Below are 20,916 nucleotides of genomic sequence, written 5' to 3' on the forward strand. Positions count from 1 at the left end.
AACGTTAAGAGGCAGGGTACATAGAGTCAAATAAATAAGTGATGGGAGGTGAACAAGCAGTCATTCTTCTGACACTCTCACAACATGTCACTCATTGTACCAACAAATTCAGTACTCACAAACATGGACTAGAAACATCTAATTTGAAAAAAAGTCCACTTTAGGGTTTTCACGGATACTAATTATGCAGAAAATAGCAGATGTTGTACAACATTCTACATATGCAAACTTGTTCATGACAAAGGGACAATCAATGTTGGCAACCTTCAGTCTCGAAAGACTATGGTATCGAGGGACATACCTTTTGTTCTATGAGGAGCCCTTTTTGAAGGACACAAAAATGGCATGGAACGCAGAGGCCACCCAAATATGTTGGTGCCAGAAGCAAAAAGTTAAATAGCTCTTTCTCTGTGTTCTAACAACAATATTATAATAGATCTTTTAATAATCCCTCCTCTAAAAAACAACAACAACCTGTCACCTGAGGTGGAGTGCCTCAGCCTCCTGAACGATAGGACTATTTCTACTTAGAAGAAATATTAAAAACAAATGAGATCTCTTACCACTCTATTCGTCCTGTAAGATATGATGAACAAAAGACAGGTTTGCTTGCTTTACAGGAAGACCATCCCAATCAGAAAGAGTTTCCCTCGTCTTCTAGTCTGAGCCAGAGCCAAAACAAGGAAGGGAAGAGGGGAAGGGAAGGCCATAAAGGTCCAAGGCTGATGGTCAGTTAAGCTAGGTTAAACAAAGACCAGGGAAAAGCAATGTTTGATCTGAGAGCAGTTTTAATGTTCAACTCAATAAGGGATTGTTTGAACACACCTATACACATACCAAGCTGCATTGATGTCCAATGATGTGGGCCAAGGGGGAGTGGGAGGAGAAAGTTTTGGCTGCAAGCCACCTTCTGCTTCCCAGCCAAACATCTTTCATAGGTAATGGACAGGGATTCTTAAAAATGAGGTAAAGGCACAATCTTCTTGAGGCTCTTGAAAATCTGGAGAGCTGAAAGTGAGTAAAAATGACAGTTGCAGATCTTCTGATTCAAAGTCAAATTTAAGAACTCAGCTAATCACCAAAACTTTTCAACTCTCACAAGGTAGTTTCTCCATTCTAAATTTTCTTTGAGGGTAAATTGTCTTGATTTAATGAACATAGTTTTCAGTTTTTAAATTCCAGAATGCTGAGAAATCCACTCATTATATCCATACAGACATTCATGTAACTGTATGGTTCAGTGCTTATATATTCACTCAGTCTAAAATACACATTTGGAGCAAGGTACTTGAGTGTGAAGTTGTGGCCCAGTTCCAAGCATTCTGAATGATTCTGATGATCTGGCTCCCTTTTAGTTTCAGGTCTGATTTTGGAATTGTAAGGGCCTTGATCACTGTGGCAGATCACTTTTGTTGTGAACTGGACAGAACTGAATCCCGTTGATATGCTGCTGGTTTACATAGCCAGGCAGGGCCACTGAAGGATCTTCAGTTCAGTTTCCATTCTTTCTAGCAGGTAAATCCCAGATGAGAGTGCTGGGGGCTTGCTACTAAACCCTTACTTCTGTGAGGTCTCACAAGGTTCCATCTTGTCAACCATGCTATTTAATTGTTTTGATCGCATGATGTTACTCTTCAATGGCTGCCAGTCAGTTTCCTAGCACAATCCAAAATGCTACTTTGGTGCTGAATTGCTATGAACAACAATGTATTAAAAACCAGTGATGTAGACTCAAGTTGATTTTGATCAAGTTGGAATCAAGTCATATCAATGACCAACTTGGCCTCAACTTGGGAATGAGAATGAGGTGACTCAACTGGGATTCGGGACTTGTAGCATTTTTAATGCCCAGATTAGCAGCAACTGTTACCCTGTACATGTCCAATCTTGTCTGATCTTGGAAGCTAAGCAGGGTAAGGCCTGGTTAGTACTTGGATGGGAGACCGCCTGGGAATACTGGGTGCTGTAGGCTTATACCATAGTCTTTTGAGACTGAAGGTTGCCAACCAATGTCCAAATTGCTGTGCTGTTTGGAGCTTGCGGGCTCTCTAGCACTGCTTCTGCATTGCACTGCAAGACCCCTTGGGGCGATCCAGAAGCAAGACAACTCTGATGCCTGAGGCACAACTCCAAAAGTGGTGGGAAGGTCAGTTCAAGGAGGTGGGGGCAGAATATGGGGGAGGGGGTTTGCAATAAGGGGAAGGCTTCAAATTTTTTTGGCACATGGGAAGGACAGACAAGGGGTGAGCACAGGATAGGTGAGGTGAGCTCTTTTTTGGCGCACTTTCACATTGATGCTGTCCTCAGCGGGCGCAAAACACGTTCCTCCTGCCTCTGGTCTTTCATGTTCCCAGGGAGGAGGACCGTTTAAATACGTCACTGGTTGTGGGGTGCCTCCAAAAGTGGGGGTATTTTACCCTGTTAAGCCATCATTTACATCACCTACCCAGAGCTTTAAGCACCTGCTGCTTTAAGTAGCTGTTTTTTCCCCCCTCTGCTTGAGACTATGAAAGCCTGAGGTACTTTTGCTGAAAACTTCAATTGGGGGTTAGCAGACATTTTTCAGAGCAGACTCCAGAACACTAAGAGTGGGACCATCAATTTATTTAACCAAGGAAAGGTTTTTTTTTTTTCTCCTGCTAAAGGCAAGTCTTTTCATCATTTTTCTAAAATGTGATCTTGATAAACACAAACAGCACGGCTTTGTTTTCAAAGATTGAGGTTGGAGTTAAGAACTTAAATGCACCACTGTGCAAAGTTCTGATGGGAACATCAGGGGCGAGTTTATAACTCTTCTCCCACCCCACTACCACCTCCCTTTTTTCTGTTAAATTTGTCTCTGAGACTTGAGACAGAAGTTGAGAATTTAAAGGAAGGACCTGAGATTTGACTTGAGACTTGGGGACTTGAACTTGAACAGATCACTGTTAAAACCACTTCCTTGCCTATGAAACCACTTTCACGCTTAAACTTCCATCGTAAGCCCCTGCTAATTGGGTTAAGAGGCATCTCTTAAGCATTCTCTAACAGGTGGCAGTAACAGTCCCATTTCACTGCTGCACATAATCTTTTCCAGTAACCATTTGCTAGCGCTGTTTTTGTGCCCCCTCTCCCATTTGAGCTACTCTGGGAAAGGAAACCATTTAAAATTTTATGTTGCTATGTGAGTAACTTTGTGAACATTTTTTGGGGGGAGGGGCTGAAAAACAGTAATTAATTTAAAAGACTTAGGGCCAGGGATGGGAACTCAAGTCAGGTGACTCGATCTGGAGTCGCAAAAATGTACGTGTGAAAGTCGCCTGAATGGAAGTTGCCCAAAAAAGAGAAGTGCCCTTCTAGGAATTCCAGGGGCCTTTCTGAGGCCCATGGAGGCTGCCTCTATGGGCCTCAGAAAGGCCCCTGAAAGAGTCAGAAGGTGACTTCCGGTTTCGCCTTCTTATGCATTCGGGGGCCTTCCAAGGCCTTCGGGGGGGCCTCTCTGAGGGTTGTGGAGGCCATACTCAACCTCCACAAGCCTCAGAATGGCTTCTAGAGGTCCTAGAAGGGCACTTCCGGGTTTCACCTGAAGTACTTAGTACTTCAGTTTGTTTCCAGCAGCACCCACTTGGCATCTACTAGTTTGCTCCACTTTTTCTAAGGGAGAGACAGGGTGAGGTGGTTTCTCTCTTTCTCAGACCATCACAGCTACTAACTCACTTCCTTAGTGTTAAATTATAGTTGGTTTCCAGCAGCACCCACCTAGTACTGCCACTTCTGGTCTAGTGTGGTCCAGCTTAAGGGGAGACAGGCAAACTTGGATCTCTCTCTCTCTCTCTCTCTCTCTCTCTCTGTTTCTTTGTGGTTGAGGCCAATGCCTGGCCTCTCTCCACCAGCCAAGTCAAGCCTTCTGTCTTTGGGGGGTGGGGGTCACCTCATACATAGTGTGCTGTGTGCAGCTACAGAGGAGAACTCAGAGAAAGTTATAGAAGAGAATCAATCAGTCAGATCATCGCAGCTACTACCTCACTTGCTTAGTGTTCAGTTTGTTTCCCCTCCACTTGTCTTGGCAGACACAAAGGAGCAGGCAGGCAGATGCCAGGCTGGCTTAGAAACCTTTCCAGAGAAACAGTGTTATTTTTTCCTTCCCTTCCCTTCCCTGCCCAACTTTATTGAGACTGATACATAAAAACTGTACAGTCAGAGTATGCATTTGAGCAGTGCTACCTGATTTTTCCTAGGATGACAAGCAAGTCCAACCGTTCAACCCCTCCATCCAGGCTGGGTAAGCACAGCCCATCATTGGCTGCATCCCAACCAATTCAAGTTCCATGGCTACCGTGTTGGACCCCCTACATCCACTTCCTGTGGCTATGCAGAATTTGTGACTGAGGGGAAGACATCCTCCCAGTGAGGGAAAAGGTGGTTCTGCTGCTTCATGACCAGAAGATGTCAACGCAGTCTGCCACAATAAGCAAGGAAGGCTGTGACACCCAGATTCCAGCTCCCCCCAAAAGAACATGCACCTCCTCTTCTTCCTCTATGACTTTGACAAGTTCCTTGACAATAAGAATCCCAATGCCTATACTGCCACCACATCCTTCAATGCTGTCACTTTTGAGCGTGAGATGAAGAACACCTCGTCCCATTCAGGTGTTACAGTTCTGGATAAGTCACTGCGGGGAGCTGTGCCTGCTCAGCACAGCCACTCGGAGCCTGTTCCTGGTTCCTGCCAGCTCCACCACATCAAGTGGGTGTTCAGCCAAGATGGCCTGGTGATGAGGCCTCACCACAGCAGACTGAGGGCTGGTCCTGTAGAGCAGCTTGTCTTCCTCAAATGCAATAGAGTGAAGTTTGCCTGACCATCAGGCAGTGGTTGTGTGGCTCTTCAATAAATGAAATTCTGTTCTGACAGTAGTGTCACCCATGTCTGACTGCTTCCTGTTAATTGTAGTGTAGTATTGGGTGACTTGCAGGGGGAATCGCATCTCAGGTAGCATACCCCTCCTGACTTCCAGAAATGGAACTCAACTCAGTGGAATTCTGTCTGATCTCTCTGTACTTGAAATTCCATCAAACCACCTTGACAGGCAACATCGTAATATGTGGGTTTACTGTCCTCTGAACCCCTTGTGGTTGAAGGAGGTCCAAAGCCCTTGGCTCCTGGTTGTCTTTTTGCCACACCTTCTCACCTACCCTTCCTATTGAATGTTAGCACACCCCTCCTGTGTTCCAGAAATTGAAGAACACTCAGAGGGACCCTATCTGATTGTTTGGTAGTGGGAATGCTGTCAAGCCACCTGGACAGGGGAGGTAACATCATAATATATGGGATTACTGTCCTCTGCACCTCTCTGTACTGATGGTTGAAGGAGGTCCAAGCCCTTGGCTCCTGCTTGTCTTTGCCTCCCCTGCTCATCCACCCTTCCTATTGAATCATAGTACACCCCTCCTGTATTTATGAAATGGCAAGGTACTTGTTTGTGTTGTTAATCTGACCATGACTCCTGCAATGGGTGGATTGCCATTGTCTCACCCATGCTCTGCCTCAGCCCTGGTGATCCATATAGTGCAACCGTATCTGGGCCCGCCTCATCATTGTTGTCAACCCTTCCTATTGTGTCGTTTTGAATCTTATCATATTGCATTGTGTCAAATATTGAATCATATCATGGGTGGTGTGGCACCCCCCCCACCTCTGGTCCACACTACAGTTATCCCACAGTTTCAGGGAAACTGGAGGCGTGTCTGAGCTATGCCACTGGGCTCATTGGCTCCCCCCTGTCTCCAGTGCACACTACAGGTCAGTGGATCATTCCGTTCAGACCAGAGGTGTGTCTCTGAGTGGCACAACTCGTATGTTGGCCAGGCATCACTGAATACTGTGTGTCATTTTCACCACCTACGTGCTGCTTGCTTGACATGCAGAGCGTTGTCTCATGTCCAGGATATAAGAACATAAGAACAGCCCGCTGGATCAGGCCATAGGCCCATCTAGTCCAGCCTCCTGTATCTCACAGCGGCCCACCAAATGCCCCAGGCAGCACACCAGATAACAAGAGACCTGCATCCTGGTGCCCTCCCTTGCATATGGCATTCTGACATAGCCCATTTCTGAAATCAGGAGATTGCACATACACGTACACACACATATACATAGGGCTTATAACCCATAATGAATTTTTCCTCCAAAAATTAGTCCAATCCCCTTTTAAAGGCATCTAGGCCAGATGCCATCACCACATCCTGTGGCAAGGAGTTCCACAGACCAATCACACGCTGGGTAAATAAACACTTTCCTTTGTCTGTCCCAACTCTCCCAACACTCAATTTTAGTGGATGTCCCCTAGTTCTGGGGTTATGTGAGAGTCTAAAGAGCATCTCTCTATCCACTCTATCCTTCCAGTGCATAATTTTGTATGTCACAATCATGTCCACCCTCAGGCGCCTCTTTTCTAGGCTGAAGAGGCCCAATCGCCATAGCTTTTCCTCATAAGGTGCCCCAGCCCAGTAATCATCTTAGGGCTCAATCCTATCCAATTTTCCAGTGCTAGGTGCAGTTGTGCCAGTGGAGTGTACGTTGCATCCTGTGGTCAAAGGGCAGTCACTAGGGCCTTCTTAAGGAATGAGAGCATGTGTTCCCTTACCAAGGGGCTGCATTGTGGCTACACTGGAGCTGGAAAGATGGATAGGAATGGGCCCTTAGTCGCTCTCTTTTGCACCTTTTCCATTTCCACTATGTCCTTTTTGAGATGTGGCGACCTGAACTGGACACAATACTCCAGGTGTGGCCTTACCATCGATTTGTACAATGGCATTATAATATTAGCCGTTTTGTTCTCAATACCTTTTCTAGTGATCCCAAGCATAGAATTGGCCTTCTTCACTGCCACTGCACATTGGGTCGACACTTTCATCGAGCTGTCCACCACCACTGCAAGATCTCTCATCTGTCACAGACAGCTCAGAACCCATCAGCCTATATGTGAAGTTTTTATTTTTTTGCCCCAATGTACATTACTTTACACTTACTTACATTGAAATGCATCTGCCATTTTTGCTGCCGGTACTCCCAGTTCAGAGAGATCCTTCTGGACATCCTCACAATTGCTTCTGGTCTTCACCACTCGGAAAAGTTTGCTGTCATCTGCAAACTTAGCCACCTCGCTACTCACCCCTTTCTCCAGGTCATTTATGAACAGGTTGAAAAGCACCGGTTCCAGGACAGATCCTTGGAGCACACCACTTTTCACCTCTCTCCATTATGAAAATTGTCCATTGACACCAACTCTCTGTTTCCTGGTCTTCAACCAGTTCCCAGTCCATGAGAGGACCTGCCCTCTAATTCCCTGACTGTGGAGTTTTTTCAGTAGCCTTTGGTGAGGGACTGTGTCGAATGCCTTCTGAAAATCCAGATATCTAATGTCCACAAGTTCTCGCACATCCACATGCCTTTTGACCTTTTCAAAGAGTTTTAAAAGGTTCGTGAGGCAAGACTTACCCTTACAGAAGCCATGCTGACTCTCCCTCAGCAAGGCTTGTTCATCAGGATCCTGTCAGGTTGTCACTGGACACCTGAATAGTGGGAACTTTAGCCCTCCCATCTCAGAGGAGAGAACACCCCTTCTTTCTTCCAGAAACCAGGTGGCCTGTACATTAGGCGCTCCACCAGCAACATGCTGTCTGTCTCCCGCAATTCTCATGAAGCTTCCCTTCTGGCCTGTCTGATGTTTCCCTGTGGGTCCCTGCTAGTCAGCATCGTCCCACCCTTGGTGGTGAGATATTGATGTTGTTGTTTTTTTTTGGGGGGGGGGGAGGAGTTGTTGTTCCCTTGCAGTAGGCTGGCACTTCTCCTACCTCCTGCCTCTACCTTCAGAAGCAATGGGCAACCTGTAGTGTGAACCTGGAGCTGGTGCCCAGCATCCACCCACAGTGACATACGCTGCTGTGTCAGCCCCGCTTGTCCTGGGCCCACCACAGTTTGGAGTAGATCATGAATGTCAAAAACCTCCACTATGACTTGTTGGTGGTAGAGTGGCCTGGGATCCCTGCCCACTCCTCCTCTCTTGCTACTATACATATCAAAGTACACCCCTCCTGTCTTCTGGACCTGACAGCAGGTGGCAGGCAGGTAAGGAAGCAAGTGCCCTCCCTTGTGCTGCTGCTGATTGTGGGGGTGGAGGAGAGGGTGAAGCAACCTTCTGACACCTCCAGTTCACAGTACAGGTCAGGTGTGTCTCTGATGAACAGCACAACACACGCTGGCCAGGCAGCTCTGAGTACATGGAGTCATGAGGCCTCAGACTGAGATGCGTCATTCCTCACTGCCTGCGTACTGCTTGTTTGACGTTAGGAGGATTCTCCCATGTCCAGGCTGTTTTGCAGCTGTTGTTGTGGGACAGCAGGTTGGATAGTGGGTACTTTGCCACTGCCCCCCAACACCCCAGTTCTTTTAGAAACATGCCTGGAAAGTAACTGTGTGTCTGAGCAGCATGTCTCTGTCTCCCCAGCACCTCTGGATTCAGGCTGTCTGTGCTGTGGCTAAGCTGTGAAGGCCTTACCTGCAGAATGGCCTTATGCGAGCTGCTGCAGAGCTGCTCTGGACTTTTTCTTGCTTGCTCAGCTTTCGATGTCCCTGCCCTGTGCCCTCCTGCCTGAGCTGGGATGCACCCTTGCTCCCTGCCATGCCCGTGAAGTGAAGGAGGGGTTCCTTCATCACAGCCAGGGTGGGACACGTCACAGCCAGGGGAGGGAGGGGTCGGTGCGTTCTACACTGCTGCCGGACATTGGGATGGGTGGGGATGGCGGGAAACTGTTGAAAGGGAACCCTGAAGCACACACAGAGCTTGGCAGCAACCCTGTTTTCTTCCACAGAGCTGCGGTGGGCTTTTAAAAGGTGCGACTCAACTTGAGTCCTTTGAAGTTGCAAATGGGCGATTTGGCAAGTGCCCGTTATGACTCATTTTTGAGTCAAATTGGGGGGGGGGATCATGACTCAACTCAAGTCGGATTTGCCCTTGAGTGGCACTTGATGTGCTTTATAGGCCAAGACCAGCATCTTAAATTGGGATTGATTGGAAACAACCAGTGCAACCAGTGCAGTTATTGAAGCAGCAGTCCAACAGAGTTAAACTGCCTAACTCCAGTAACTACTTGAGCTGCTGCATTCTGCACTAATTGCAGAACTGTCTTAAGGGCAGCCCCATGTAGAGGGTGTTAGTTATCCAGTCTTGAAGTCACTAAGGCATGGACTACCATGGTCAGGTCTGAACAACTCAAGTATGGCTACAGCTGGTGCACCAGTTGAAGCTGGACCAATGCACTCTTGGCCACTGCTGCCACCTAGTTCTTTAGAGATTGCTGTGAATCCAGGAGCATTCCTAAACTGCACATCTGATCCTGGAGGAAAAGTGTGACCCCATTCAGAGTGGACAGTACCTGAATCAAGGATTTTCTCATGAGGCCGACCTCTCTCTTTTCTGGATTCAACCTCAAGGCCCTCATCCAACTGCCTCCTGACAGAGGTCAAGGATTTCCGCAGCCTCTTGGAATGACACAGCAAGGATAGAGCTGGATGTCATCCACATATTGGTGACACCTCACTCTAAATCCCAGAGTCATTTCCCCCAGCAGTTTCATGTAGATGTTAAAGCAAGTATGTATTTTATTATAGTTATCAACAGATACTACCTGTACATCACCAGGTTTATCTCATGGCTGGTTGGGTCCAGAGCCTGCTTTGCTGAATTCTCTGTACTGCCGTATCAGTTGGTTCCATCATTACCTGCCTTCTGATGTTGACACTATTATTTCAGTGTACTTTTTGCCTTGACAGTAATAGACTAATCCTTTTGGCAGGACTGCTAAGTTGAAGTTTGCTGATTAGTGTTCTACTGGTAATGAAGATATACCCATATTTGTTAATCTGATAAAAGACCATTTATTGTTAGCAACCTTGGGGCTCTGCATGGATAGAATGGTGGGATAAAATGCTTCATTAATAACCACCCTCTGCTACTGCAGACAACAGCAAGCTACAAGGCCTCCAGTACAGCATATAGTCAGCCAGGAAAGGTCAAAGGCCCCTGCTGGTTATATCTGCTAGCCAACAGGCAGGCTGTTCCATATCTAACTGAAGCTTGAACTATAGGGTAACCAAACAAAAACAGTACATGTGTTGCCTGGAGAGTGGTGAAGGTGCTAGTGCCAAATGTTTCTAGTCAAACAAAAGCAGCCATTGCTATGGCAATTACCGTACTGGGGGGTGGAAAATTTTTCTCTGTGTTCAAAATAATAGTAGATTCAGCCCCGCAAGTCAGCTGGAGGCTCTTTGCAAATGGAAGATAATCTATACTGAGGATCAAAGTTACTGGGCATAATAGTGAAACTTGCTTGCAGGATGGGCCCAGCTCATCTATAAAGGTGAATGGTGGAATGGGGCAGATTTCTTCACTCCCCAATTGGATGTTGACAGTTACATTCTGCAATTGGGGTGTAAAGAAATTGCAACATGTAACTGCCAACATCCAAGAGCCTGCACTGTTTTCCATGATTACATAACTTCATTGGTATGAAGTAAAAAGGGTTCTTTGCACAAAAAGGGTTCTGACCCTTTGCACAAATATGCATCCAAAATTGGCATCCACCACCCAGGATAATCTATGTAATTTGCTAGCAGAATGGCAGTTTTCTTGCTTTGGAATAATGTTTTATTTGCAGTATTTTCCTAATAGCTCCTAGTACTGAATGTGTCCTTGAGCTAAAACAAATGCCAATCTAGTCAACAGCCCTCTTGCGGAACATCTCATCAAGGTGGAAACATATCACCATCCAGGACTACAGCTAATAGGCCAGAATTCCTAGATTTTTTAAGGCTGCAATCCTAACTACACTTTCCTGAGAGTAAGCCTCATTGAACAAAATAGGACTTACTTCTGAGTAGACCTGGTTAGGATTGTGCCATTAGTTGCATAAATGAGACAAGAATGTAAAGTGCTGTTTGAAGATTCTGGGGTCCACCCAGTAGAGGTGGTAAAAAAAAAAGTTGAAGAAAAGGCACATCAATCATTCCTTTTGTTAACTGGAAGTGGAATTATTCAAAGTGCAAACTATAATCACAGTAGCATTTCCTGGGCACAGAGAAAATAGGCACTTTTAAGTACAGTATACACATTCTCCTAGTGAGAGAGAGAAAAAGTGGATCATACTCTGGTTTCTCTTCAGATCGTATAAATCTTTCGCCTTTTACAATGTACACTGAGAAAGGCAGATAAGATCTAAAACCCGCTGTCAGAAGGTGAAAGCAAACATTGTATTCATCAGAAGAAACCATTAAAAAAACTGTTAGTATTTTGAGGTTGCAGGAGCTATAAACCTGAGGCAATTCCAAAAGGGAAGATGGGCAAGAAAGCATTTTGACATGTGTCATTTATTTACTACACAATTATCATCATGAACAGTTTTCTTTACATGGAAAATGATAGCAGGCCAGCTCTTTTGCCAAAATTAAAATCACACCAAGGGAGAGAACATGTGTTCACATAGTTTCACTTGCTTTACCCTTACTATCCACTCACACCTTTATCTCAGACTAATGAGTAAGCTTCAACCATATCAAACAAATAACATACACTCCAATTCAAAATTGAGCAGAGATGCTACTTTTCACTTGTTTCTAGTGACAAATATTTTATTCTGGAGTAGCTTAATAGTTGGTGCTGGCATTACAGAAGCTGGCTAACCATTGCTGAAAATAATTCCTTTTATTTTTTGAACACAGAGATTGCAAAGTTGCTCAAGTAGGAAAGCTCTCAGGGGGTATGCATGAACAGGTGCTTGAAATGTGTCATCTTTTGCCCCCATGGACATCACAAAGTCCTCCTAAAAGGGTGTCAATATGCATCTCCTCTTTTGAGGGTTGTGATTTTTGATAAAATTTATCACTGTAATATTTATTCATGAAAGCTTATTCAAGAAGAATATGAACCATATTCAACTATGAAGTCAAACAGTTTATGTTTTGAGAGGTAAAGATGTGAGGAAGACCCACTAGAAGACAGGAGAGAAAGAAGGCAAAGGATGGAGGGTAGGAATAATTAAAAATACAACGCTCTCCTAGCAAACATTCAGTAAAAACAGCTTGTCAATTCTGTGAACTTTAAGCAAATTCACAAAGCAACTCACTGTCCAACTCAACAACCTGGAGTTTCCTTTATTATATCATCACCCTAGACTATTTTTTTTTATTTTTTTTATTGTTAAATATACCTCTGCAGGGCACAATCACATACAATCAATACGATTGGTAAATTACATGAGCTCTATCCCAAGCATATATGCACCAAAATGTCAAAAAAGTTATTAAAAAAAATGAACTCCACCCAAAAAGGTGATAATGACTTAAGAATGTCTCGGGGAGACTGGTACAATCCTAAAAAGACCAAAGCAAACTTGGCTTAAACCCCTCCTCCCCACATACACAACCATAAAGAATGCACACAGGTATAGAGAAATCCCACAACTGGAAATGTCCAAGGGACTTTTGCAAAGAGAGAGGGTGGCAGGATCGATGAACAAAAACAAAGAGCAAAATTTAAATCATTAACTGCCAGTCCTTGAAAACTTACAAAGATGCCACCATGCTGCTGCTAAGGTCGCCTTCAAGGAAAGAGGTCCATAGTTAGCAAAGAGGCTGCTTACATAGCAAGCAGAGACTGAAAGGCAATTGTAAACTCACAACAGGCAGCAGAGTATCACTTTATGGGCTTCTGCCTCTACTGAGACTATAAAGGTTGTGGGCAATACTGGTTGTACTACCAGGGGGCTGCCTGTCTTGCTCTCCACCCCGACATTCTATGTAATTCTAAGTTTAGAAGGAACTCCCTTATGCAGATCCAGTTGTAGGTTTCTGATCCAGTTACACAACCTGGTTTTGGATGCCAAAGACTTGTGAGTATTGTCTGTCACAACAAACTAACATTAACAACAAAAGGGCACAGAGGTGATCATCTTATGCACATCCCATGCATTTCAATGGGGCCTATGCAGGATATACTCCCACTTAACATTGTGCCCAAAGTCACTTTAACATACACAGAAGCAAACAAATTTTGTTTATAGCAAACACTAAATACTCCACAGGATTTTGTTTTTCATAAAAGATATGTACTGCATACATGTAACATCAGCATATCTAATACTTTTAGCTTTCAGAAAGAGACTGCATTAACTCAAATTACATTTTTTTCTTTTGGGAGGGAATGCAAACTGCAGTATTTTCAACCCCCAAATTAGACATTTTTGGATGTAAAAAAAATCAGGCAGCCATAAATTTGTAACCTGTTGAGACATGGGTGACTAACTGTTAGATATCAGAACAAAAGCTGTCTTGTCATCAAATGTTACTGGCTACAACTGAACTCTTTCAGATACCACAATGAAAGACAAGTGTTCATTTTTCTCATAACCACACCCAAATTGTGGCTGTTCATCAGATAAATCAAAATACAGTTATTTTAGCCATAATATTTCAATAAAAAACTGAGAGGCCACTGCAATATCCAAACAATGTATATTATAAATTATAGGAACCCCTTCTCAGCTATTAAAGAAAGGAGAGCCAATCTTCCTCTTAAGTGTTGCTTTGGGATCTCATTGATATGACCCTGCTGAACTACACTTTTCTAAAGAACCAAAGCCTCCATGTGCCGAGTCTGTGAAACAGGGATGCATCTGAGACTGGTTGGTGATATAGGAACATATGTATTCTCTTGCAATTTTCATCAATTGAGGCAATTGAATTTTACAAAGTATATAGTTAAAAGTAGAACTGGAGTGTAGTTACAGAACTGGAGATTTTTAAAAGCTTTCTTTGCAGTATTTGCCACTTTATTGGGGGAGAGAGAATATGGGTAGTTCTGTACCAGCATCTTTTTGATGTGACATTTTGATGCTATTTTTGAAGCTAATCAGTGTGGAGCTTGGATCATAATATAAAGCCAAACAAATGACATCAGCCACCTAATGCAACTATCTAAAAATTCTCACTCATGGTAATTACTAATTTCAGCTTTGTCCTTTGCAAGACACTTTATGTGAGAAAACACTGGGACTTGTGATAAGGTTTATCAGATTGCAATCTGGAGGTTCTGCTTGCCCTTTTGAAACTTTAAAGGCAGATGGGAAATATGCAGTTGCTGAGCTTCCCACCCAGCCCCTCAATTCTTACATTTGTTCACCATTTACCCCTGGCTTGATAAAAAGGTCAAACTGCTTGCCACAATAGACAAGCAGGTAAAGCAGGTGTGGGGAGGAGAAGAAAATCAGGATGGGAGGCACAGTAACTGCATACTCTCTTCCTGCTTCCAGAACGTTAAAATAAACAGGTAGGATTTCAAGATCACAATTTGGTCACCCTAGTTCTGGAAAATAAAGGCACCTTGATAGAAAGTTATACAAACTTGTAGTCCATAGTGTAGTTCATGATGAAGACACTGCTGAAATTAGAGAGAATAAATGGAGAGTGACTAGCCTAGGGCTATTTTAAAGAGGACCATGTTTTTAAAGTTCATAGAACTATGAAATGGAGTGCTTTTGATTACCCATTGCCATATGATGGTTTCATTTTTATTTACGAACTGCTCGTGAGGCTTTGACATAACTTCAAACAGATAGAAAATTGGGTTTAGTGTCATATTTGCACGTCACAACCCAATACGCATCCTGCAGCCAGGTAACATAGTTTAGTAGGTGGCATGTATAGTGTGTTTGCATATATTTGCTTCTGCAGTCTCATTATATCTGACGCTACTTCTATTCAAAGTGTCCTTTTCCAGCCTCTTTAAAGCTTTTTTACATTTACTTTTACAAGAGTTTAACAGAAAATTCCAATCAGAAATAATCTAAGTAAACAATCTTTAACACAACTATTTTGATAAGCCCTTTCTCTGCTGATCTGAAATGTACTATAAGAGTGTTCAAGCATCAGTCTTTCTTTAAAGATGTAATTAGCTGTAAACTCAATGATGCTTGAATACACCCCTTCTGAAACATGCTAATAATTCACCATTATGAAATATATTTTTGTAAGGCTTGACAGTCATGAGCTTTTGCACATTTCTACCGGTGCTGAGAATTGAAAACATAAAATATTACCAAGAAACTGAATCCAAACTGGCTAATTCAGTGAAATGAAAAAACAACTAAAAAACCCCAAACAAACCAAGAGTAAAGCACAAGTCTTTGGCTTTCCTTGAAAGAAAAAAGGGTAAATTCTATATTTATACAGACCCCTTCATTTGCCTACCAGTAGGGGCAATACCACATTTGTGCATCACTGAGTAATAACACCATTAGAAAAGGCAACTTCACAGAAGTTATTGGCTAAGCAAATTCATTTGAATGCTCTGTTTTGAGGCAGCAAGCTGTCAACTGGTGCATGATCAGGGAGGGCAAGAGGCATGTCAAGGGAGAAGTGATAAGGTGAGAAGCAGAAGAAGCTAAAACAGCAGAGTCAAAAAGGCTACTGCACATCCTTATTAGACAAGAGCATTAATCTGAAATAGTAAGAACAAGACACTTAAATTATTCAAGCGCAATGGAAATTGCAATTCTATATATACCAGGTCTGTTACTTGTAATTTTATCCTAAAATCTGGGCTCTCAGATGAATTTATGTGTAATCCTTCATACTACTTGCCTGGGATTAAATTTTGTTCTTAAACAGGAAGTGTTTAAGTGAGCACACATTAGTAAGACAACTTTAGGATATCTTAGTACCTAAATATCAGGGGCAATGTATTGATATAGCTCAGTGAGCTCTAGCAATGGTTATAGTTAATGGGGATTTAAAAAAGAGATAACTTCATGTTATCAACATTGCGGGTAACCTATGAAACCGCTTACTAGTCAGAAGTTTTATTCCAAACTTCTCAGAAGAAGAAAAAAATCTGTGCCTGTTACCCAAACACAGCAATAAATGAAGGGTAGAGAATGTTGTAAGGCTTCATTAATGAACATGACACAGACATGTATATGCACATGACTGTTGCCCTCTTTCCTAATTCTTAGAAGGCAAAGATTTTTGGACATCCAGAGTCCAAAGGGACAGGACCTGAAGCTGACCTCAAGGCAAACAGAGTCCAAATCCCATGGATGGCTTTAAAAGACAGAGATACTACTGTCATTCTAGAACAACCTGGAATAAGCAGAACACTACAGCATTACCAATTCCTCTTCTTGGAACGCTAGTAAATTTCACCTACACAATTCTCAAAAGCTTAAAGCCATTTCCAAGTTCCCTGTATGCTCAATCTTTCTTTGATTAAACTTCACAGACGATTGAGGGAAGGCGAGATATACTAAGCCAAGATCAATGTGGTTTGCAGAGATTAAATGAGACTATTTACTCTTGCAAACAGGACATTAACCTGGAAAGGCTTATCATAACAAGGACATCATGCACGTAGTACAGCACCAGGAAAGGTAATGGGACAAATATTAAGCGATCTTTACATGCTTTGAGAGATGAGATGATTTGAGAAATTTTTACTATAAGTTTCTCTCCTCTGTCAGAAGACTTCCAGTATAGAAAATTAATCTGCTTTGCTTTTTTCACAGAAAGTCAATTTTGCCAATTCTCCAAATCTAACCCTCCAATTGGAAGAGAATGCCTTAAAAAAACTACATAATTTCTACAATAAGACTTAACAGTTGTTTCTTTCAGGAAAAGGTGAGATTTATAGTCTCTACTTGCTCCTTTAAGATCAGGAATAATGCACCTAGTTCAATAAAAAGAGTTTCTATGTTGGGAGAAATGACAAGGTAAGAGTATATACAAGCAATGTTAGACTGTTGCTTGATTGCTCATTTTTTCCCCCCAGTACTTTGCTCTGTTTTCCTCACCAGGAAATGTGGGAAAGTGTGAAGGTTCTTTCAAGTACGTAATTCTCGAAGAAGTATTTCTACCCAGACCTCAGAAAAAAAGGTAGGGTGAAGAAAGGGAAAGGAATCAAGGCGTTAGAGAGGAACGTGATCTTGCGAATAAAGAAAGGTTGACTACTTCAACATTTCTTGTGCTATAAAATTCAAGTAAGGTGATAAAGTGGTGTGTGAATTAAAGAGAAGTAGAAGAGATCAGAGTTTAAATACTTTTGGATATTATATATATATATTTGTTCAGTGCCTCTACCTCCCAGATGTTTGATAACAGCTGCACTCATGTGAAAAAATTCTTAAAACATACCCAATATATATACAGATATAACTACATATATATGTGTATATATACATACATAGATATATATATATATATATATATATAAATTTTTATTTAAATAAAAAATGAAAGCTCGAATCCCAAGCCAATACGTGTATCAAATTTTTGGCCAGTCAGGTCTGTAGGGCATAATCAAATTCAATGTGAAATAGTATATTAATGCGGTGCCTTGACTGGGCAAATTAAATAATCTCTACTCAAAAAGAGTCTTCTGCTTTGACTCTCCTACTGGTAGGCAACAGAGAAACTGTATCCCCCTATTTTGTTTTTTTAAATAGCAAGACAGATGCAAAGCTTTTGCTGACTGTTGTTATGACTTCAACAAGGGGTTTAGGGAAAAAAATATATTAATAAACTTCTGCTTTTACCTAACCAAAGCAATGCTGCAATTTATTACATAGCCAGTGCTTTCTGAGATTTAGTAGTCTAACGTGAGAGAGAGAGAGAGAGAGAGCGAGAGCGAGAGCGAGAGCGAGAGAGAGCAGTAGGCCTAAGAGATGTCAGGAGCCTTCATAAAGATTTCCATTCAGTTCATCTCAGTCAGTCAATGTAAATATTGGGGAGAGAGGAGGAAGGAAGTCAAAACATGACTAAGACTTCTGTTTGTTTCAATGACCGTCCTAAATGAAATGGCATTTGGCCTTGCCCCCCTTCACATAGGAAGGGTTATTTTATATAGTTTCTGAAGGGCATTGCTTTTGAGATAGAATTGTTGAAAGGAAAAACTGAAAAGTCTTTTCCTCCCTCGGGAGCCAGTCTTTTCCTAACACAAAAGGACGCCTCCAACTTCCAAAGGGATTTGATAAGGCATTGACAAGTAACACTACACTCATTCTTCTCATCTGTTTCCTCAGTAAAGGCCAATTACATCTAAACACAGCTTTGGATGCAAAGAAGGTGCAAGGGGAAGTAAAGATGCCTCTGCTTTCTACTCCACACTTCTCCCTCCAAGGCAGATCTTTAGTATCTCTTAGGTCAATGTACCAGCTCTCCATGCTTTAGGCTACAGTGCATTTCCCCACTGGAGATGCAGCAGACAATGCAGAAGTTCTGCTCTGGAGATGATAAAAGAGCAGGGAGACATTACCACTATCCTCAGCCCTCAAGATCTATTTCCAGATACGTTCACAGATCCAGTTTTGTTCAGTCTGTATACTTGTCCCTGTGGAACAGGAACACTGCCTATTTATTTTGACTGAAGTGCCAGATATGTACATGCTTTTTTTTTTTAAATGGAGAAACTATTTTCACTTTCAGGTCTTTCTGTGTCCTATGAAATCTTGTTATTGTGGAGGTGATAAAAACATTTCACAATCTTGAATTTAAAAGCTATAGTGTTTAGGAAAAGTTGAGGGGCAATAGCAACTTGCATCTATAAGAAGAGCTACTTCAGATAAACTCTGTTGCACATCTTCCAACCAAGCAATTTAGAACTTCCTCCTCTTGTTCCCAATTTTCCTTTCAAACCCACGCAATGTAGTGGTCGGTGAGCTTGTTTTGAAGGAAGGAGCAAAGAGGTCTAGAAGAAAGTATACACTGGGTATGTAATAATACCAAAATAAAAGAAAAAACCTACCTCATTAAGATCATACAATTAATCAAACAGTGTGTGTGTATATATATATATATATAATATCTGTTTCTTTTAAAGCCCTGGCATTCAAGGCATCCAAAGTTATTAAAATAAAGTTCATTCACAGAACAAAAACAAATTTAATCTGAGTTTCTTGCAGATACTGCTAATTTTCATTTTTTTTAATTAAAAAATGTGTTAATGTGAACTATGTGCAGGGTTTGTTTCTAGTAGTGGTGTTGTGCACATTGTCTCAGGATCTGCTGCTGTTGCAGTTCTCGCTCACACACCCCCAACAAAAGTGGAGGGATGCTTTTGTTCCTTCAGGGAGCAGAGACGGGTGTTGGTCCAGTCCTCTGAGCATCCTGGTCACCTCCTCCCACTTCCGTGTCCTCTGACAAGCTCAGAGCTGCAGCTTTGTTTGAGAGGAGACCAATACTTTCTTGGGTTTGGGTTGATCCATTTGGAACATCACTGCTGGACAACGGATGTCAAAAAGGACAGTGAGAATCAAGGGAAGGATGGGGGGATAAAGAAAAACTGAATCAAGTTAACAAAGACATAACTGAAGAGACACACCAAATACGTTTGGCAACAGTGCTCCAAATGGCTTCAATCAATGACAATCTACAGACAGATGGTTGCATATGAAAAGCAACCAGTGGAATATCCCAGCCTGGGATATTGAATATTTAAGATAAATGTTGGGTAAAAAAGACAAATTCATTCAAAACTGTGTTGGATGCATATTAATTCAAGCTTACTATCTCCCAAGATATTTATTTTCCAATGGAGGTTCAGTCATGTGTCACTTAGAGATGTTCTGACCAACGATGGACCACATAAATGACAGTCTGTTATTAGTGTGTTGGTGTTAGAGGCCCCAGAGACCTCTTTAAAGGTCACGCTGGTTGTAATCTAGTCTCTAGTGGCCTCTGCGGCACTCAGAATGAGGGAGAACTTAACCCTGTTGTTAAGTGCCACAAACCTGTAATGTTTAAATCACTTCTAGTAAAGCCTTAGAACAGGGGTTCACAAACTGGTGGGTTGTCACCCACCAACCTGGAAGCATGCATCTCTGGCCCCTTATGGAGCAATGGCAGCAATACAATCCCCCAGAAGGTGTTTTGTTTTTTCAGAAGGTTTTTTTTTTAAACTTACTGTTGTCAGTTCTAGCCTCTGGAGGTGTGGAGAGCCTTGAGGACACCTTCACAGGGCTCTACAAGCCTCCAATTGAGTAAAAATAACTATCTGAAACTACTTCTGGTTGACGGCTCCAGAGCTCCCTGCACTCCCCAGAAGGGCATGACATCTGAAAGCAAAAAAACAAAAAACCTCTTCTGACCGTAGCAGTGGTACAATCCTGGGGATCATGTCGCTGCCATTGCCCTGCCCCCGTAAACACTTAAGTGGTTCCCAACTTCTCCACAGGAGTTGGGAACCACTGCCTTAGAACATATGCCTGTCTTCTGATAGGTCCAAACCTATCAAAAGTAAATCACTATAACAGACATCAAACAATATACCTGAAGCAGGGCAAGAGATTCTGACATGGCTGAAGTTAGAGAACTTCTAAATTTAACCAGAGAATGAGGCTCCAAAAATACAAACTGGGCTTGCTTGGCTTTTTGGAGGCTTTCATGCCTTCTCTGGACATCATTAAAATTATGCAAAACATGCAATATCCAAATCCCAGTGAAGTTTAAATTTTCATGCCTTTAGTTCTTCTGTTATAAATCTAGGGATAGTCCTTTCATTGTAATGGCACATGTTAAAACTTACAATGGTCCACACACATTTTATTGTTGTAAAAGTTAGACTGATAGCAGTGGTTCTCACACGTTTAGCACCGGGTCCCACTTTTTAGAAGGAGACTCTGTCAGAACCCACTAGAAGTGATGACCAGAAGTGACATCATCAAGCAAGAAAATTTTTAGCAATCCTACTCACAGTTACTCAGGAGTAAGTCCCATTTACTATCATTGTATATACATAGTATATACAATAGTATTATACATAGTATATACAATAGTATTATACATAGTATATACATAGTATATATACATGCATATATATACTATATATTCATAGT

General features: G+C 42.3%; 1 protein-coding gene across 3 annotated transcripts in view; it reads right to left on the bottom strand.

Annotated features, from left to right (window-relative positions):
* The window catches only part of RC3H1 (ring finger and CCCH-type domains 1), a 139,383-nt gene that overhangs the window by 19,198 nt on the left and 99,269 nt on the right, over nucleotides 1-20,916 (bottom strand). The window contains exon 20 of one of the 3 annotated variants that reach the window (XM_066623164.1): nucleotides 11,408-19,298. The exons of 1 other annotated variant lie outside the window; for it this stretch is intronic. In XM_066623164.1, the coding sequence (XP_066479261.1) occupies nucleotides 19,148-19,298 (151 nt within the window). In that variant the 3' untranslated portion in view covers nucleotides 11,408-19,147. Of the gene's footprint in view, nucleotides 1-11,407; nucleotides 19,302-20,916 lie in introns of those variants that run through there. One more of the 3 variants, XM_066623163.1, reaches the window with a different exon arrangement.

Source organism: Tiliqua scincoides, chromosome 4 (assembly GCF_035046505.1).
Source record: "Tiliqua scincoides isolate rTilSci1 chromosome 4, rTilSci1.hap2, whole genome shotgun sequence".
NCBI lineage: Eukaryota > Metazoa > Chordata > Lepidosauria > Squamata > Scincidae > Tiliqua > Tiliqua scincoides.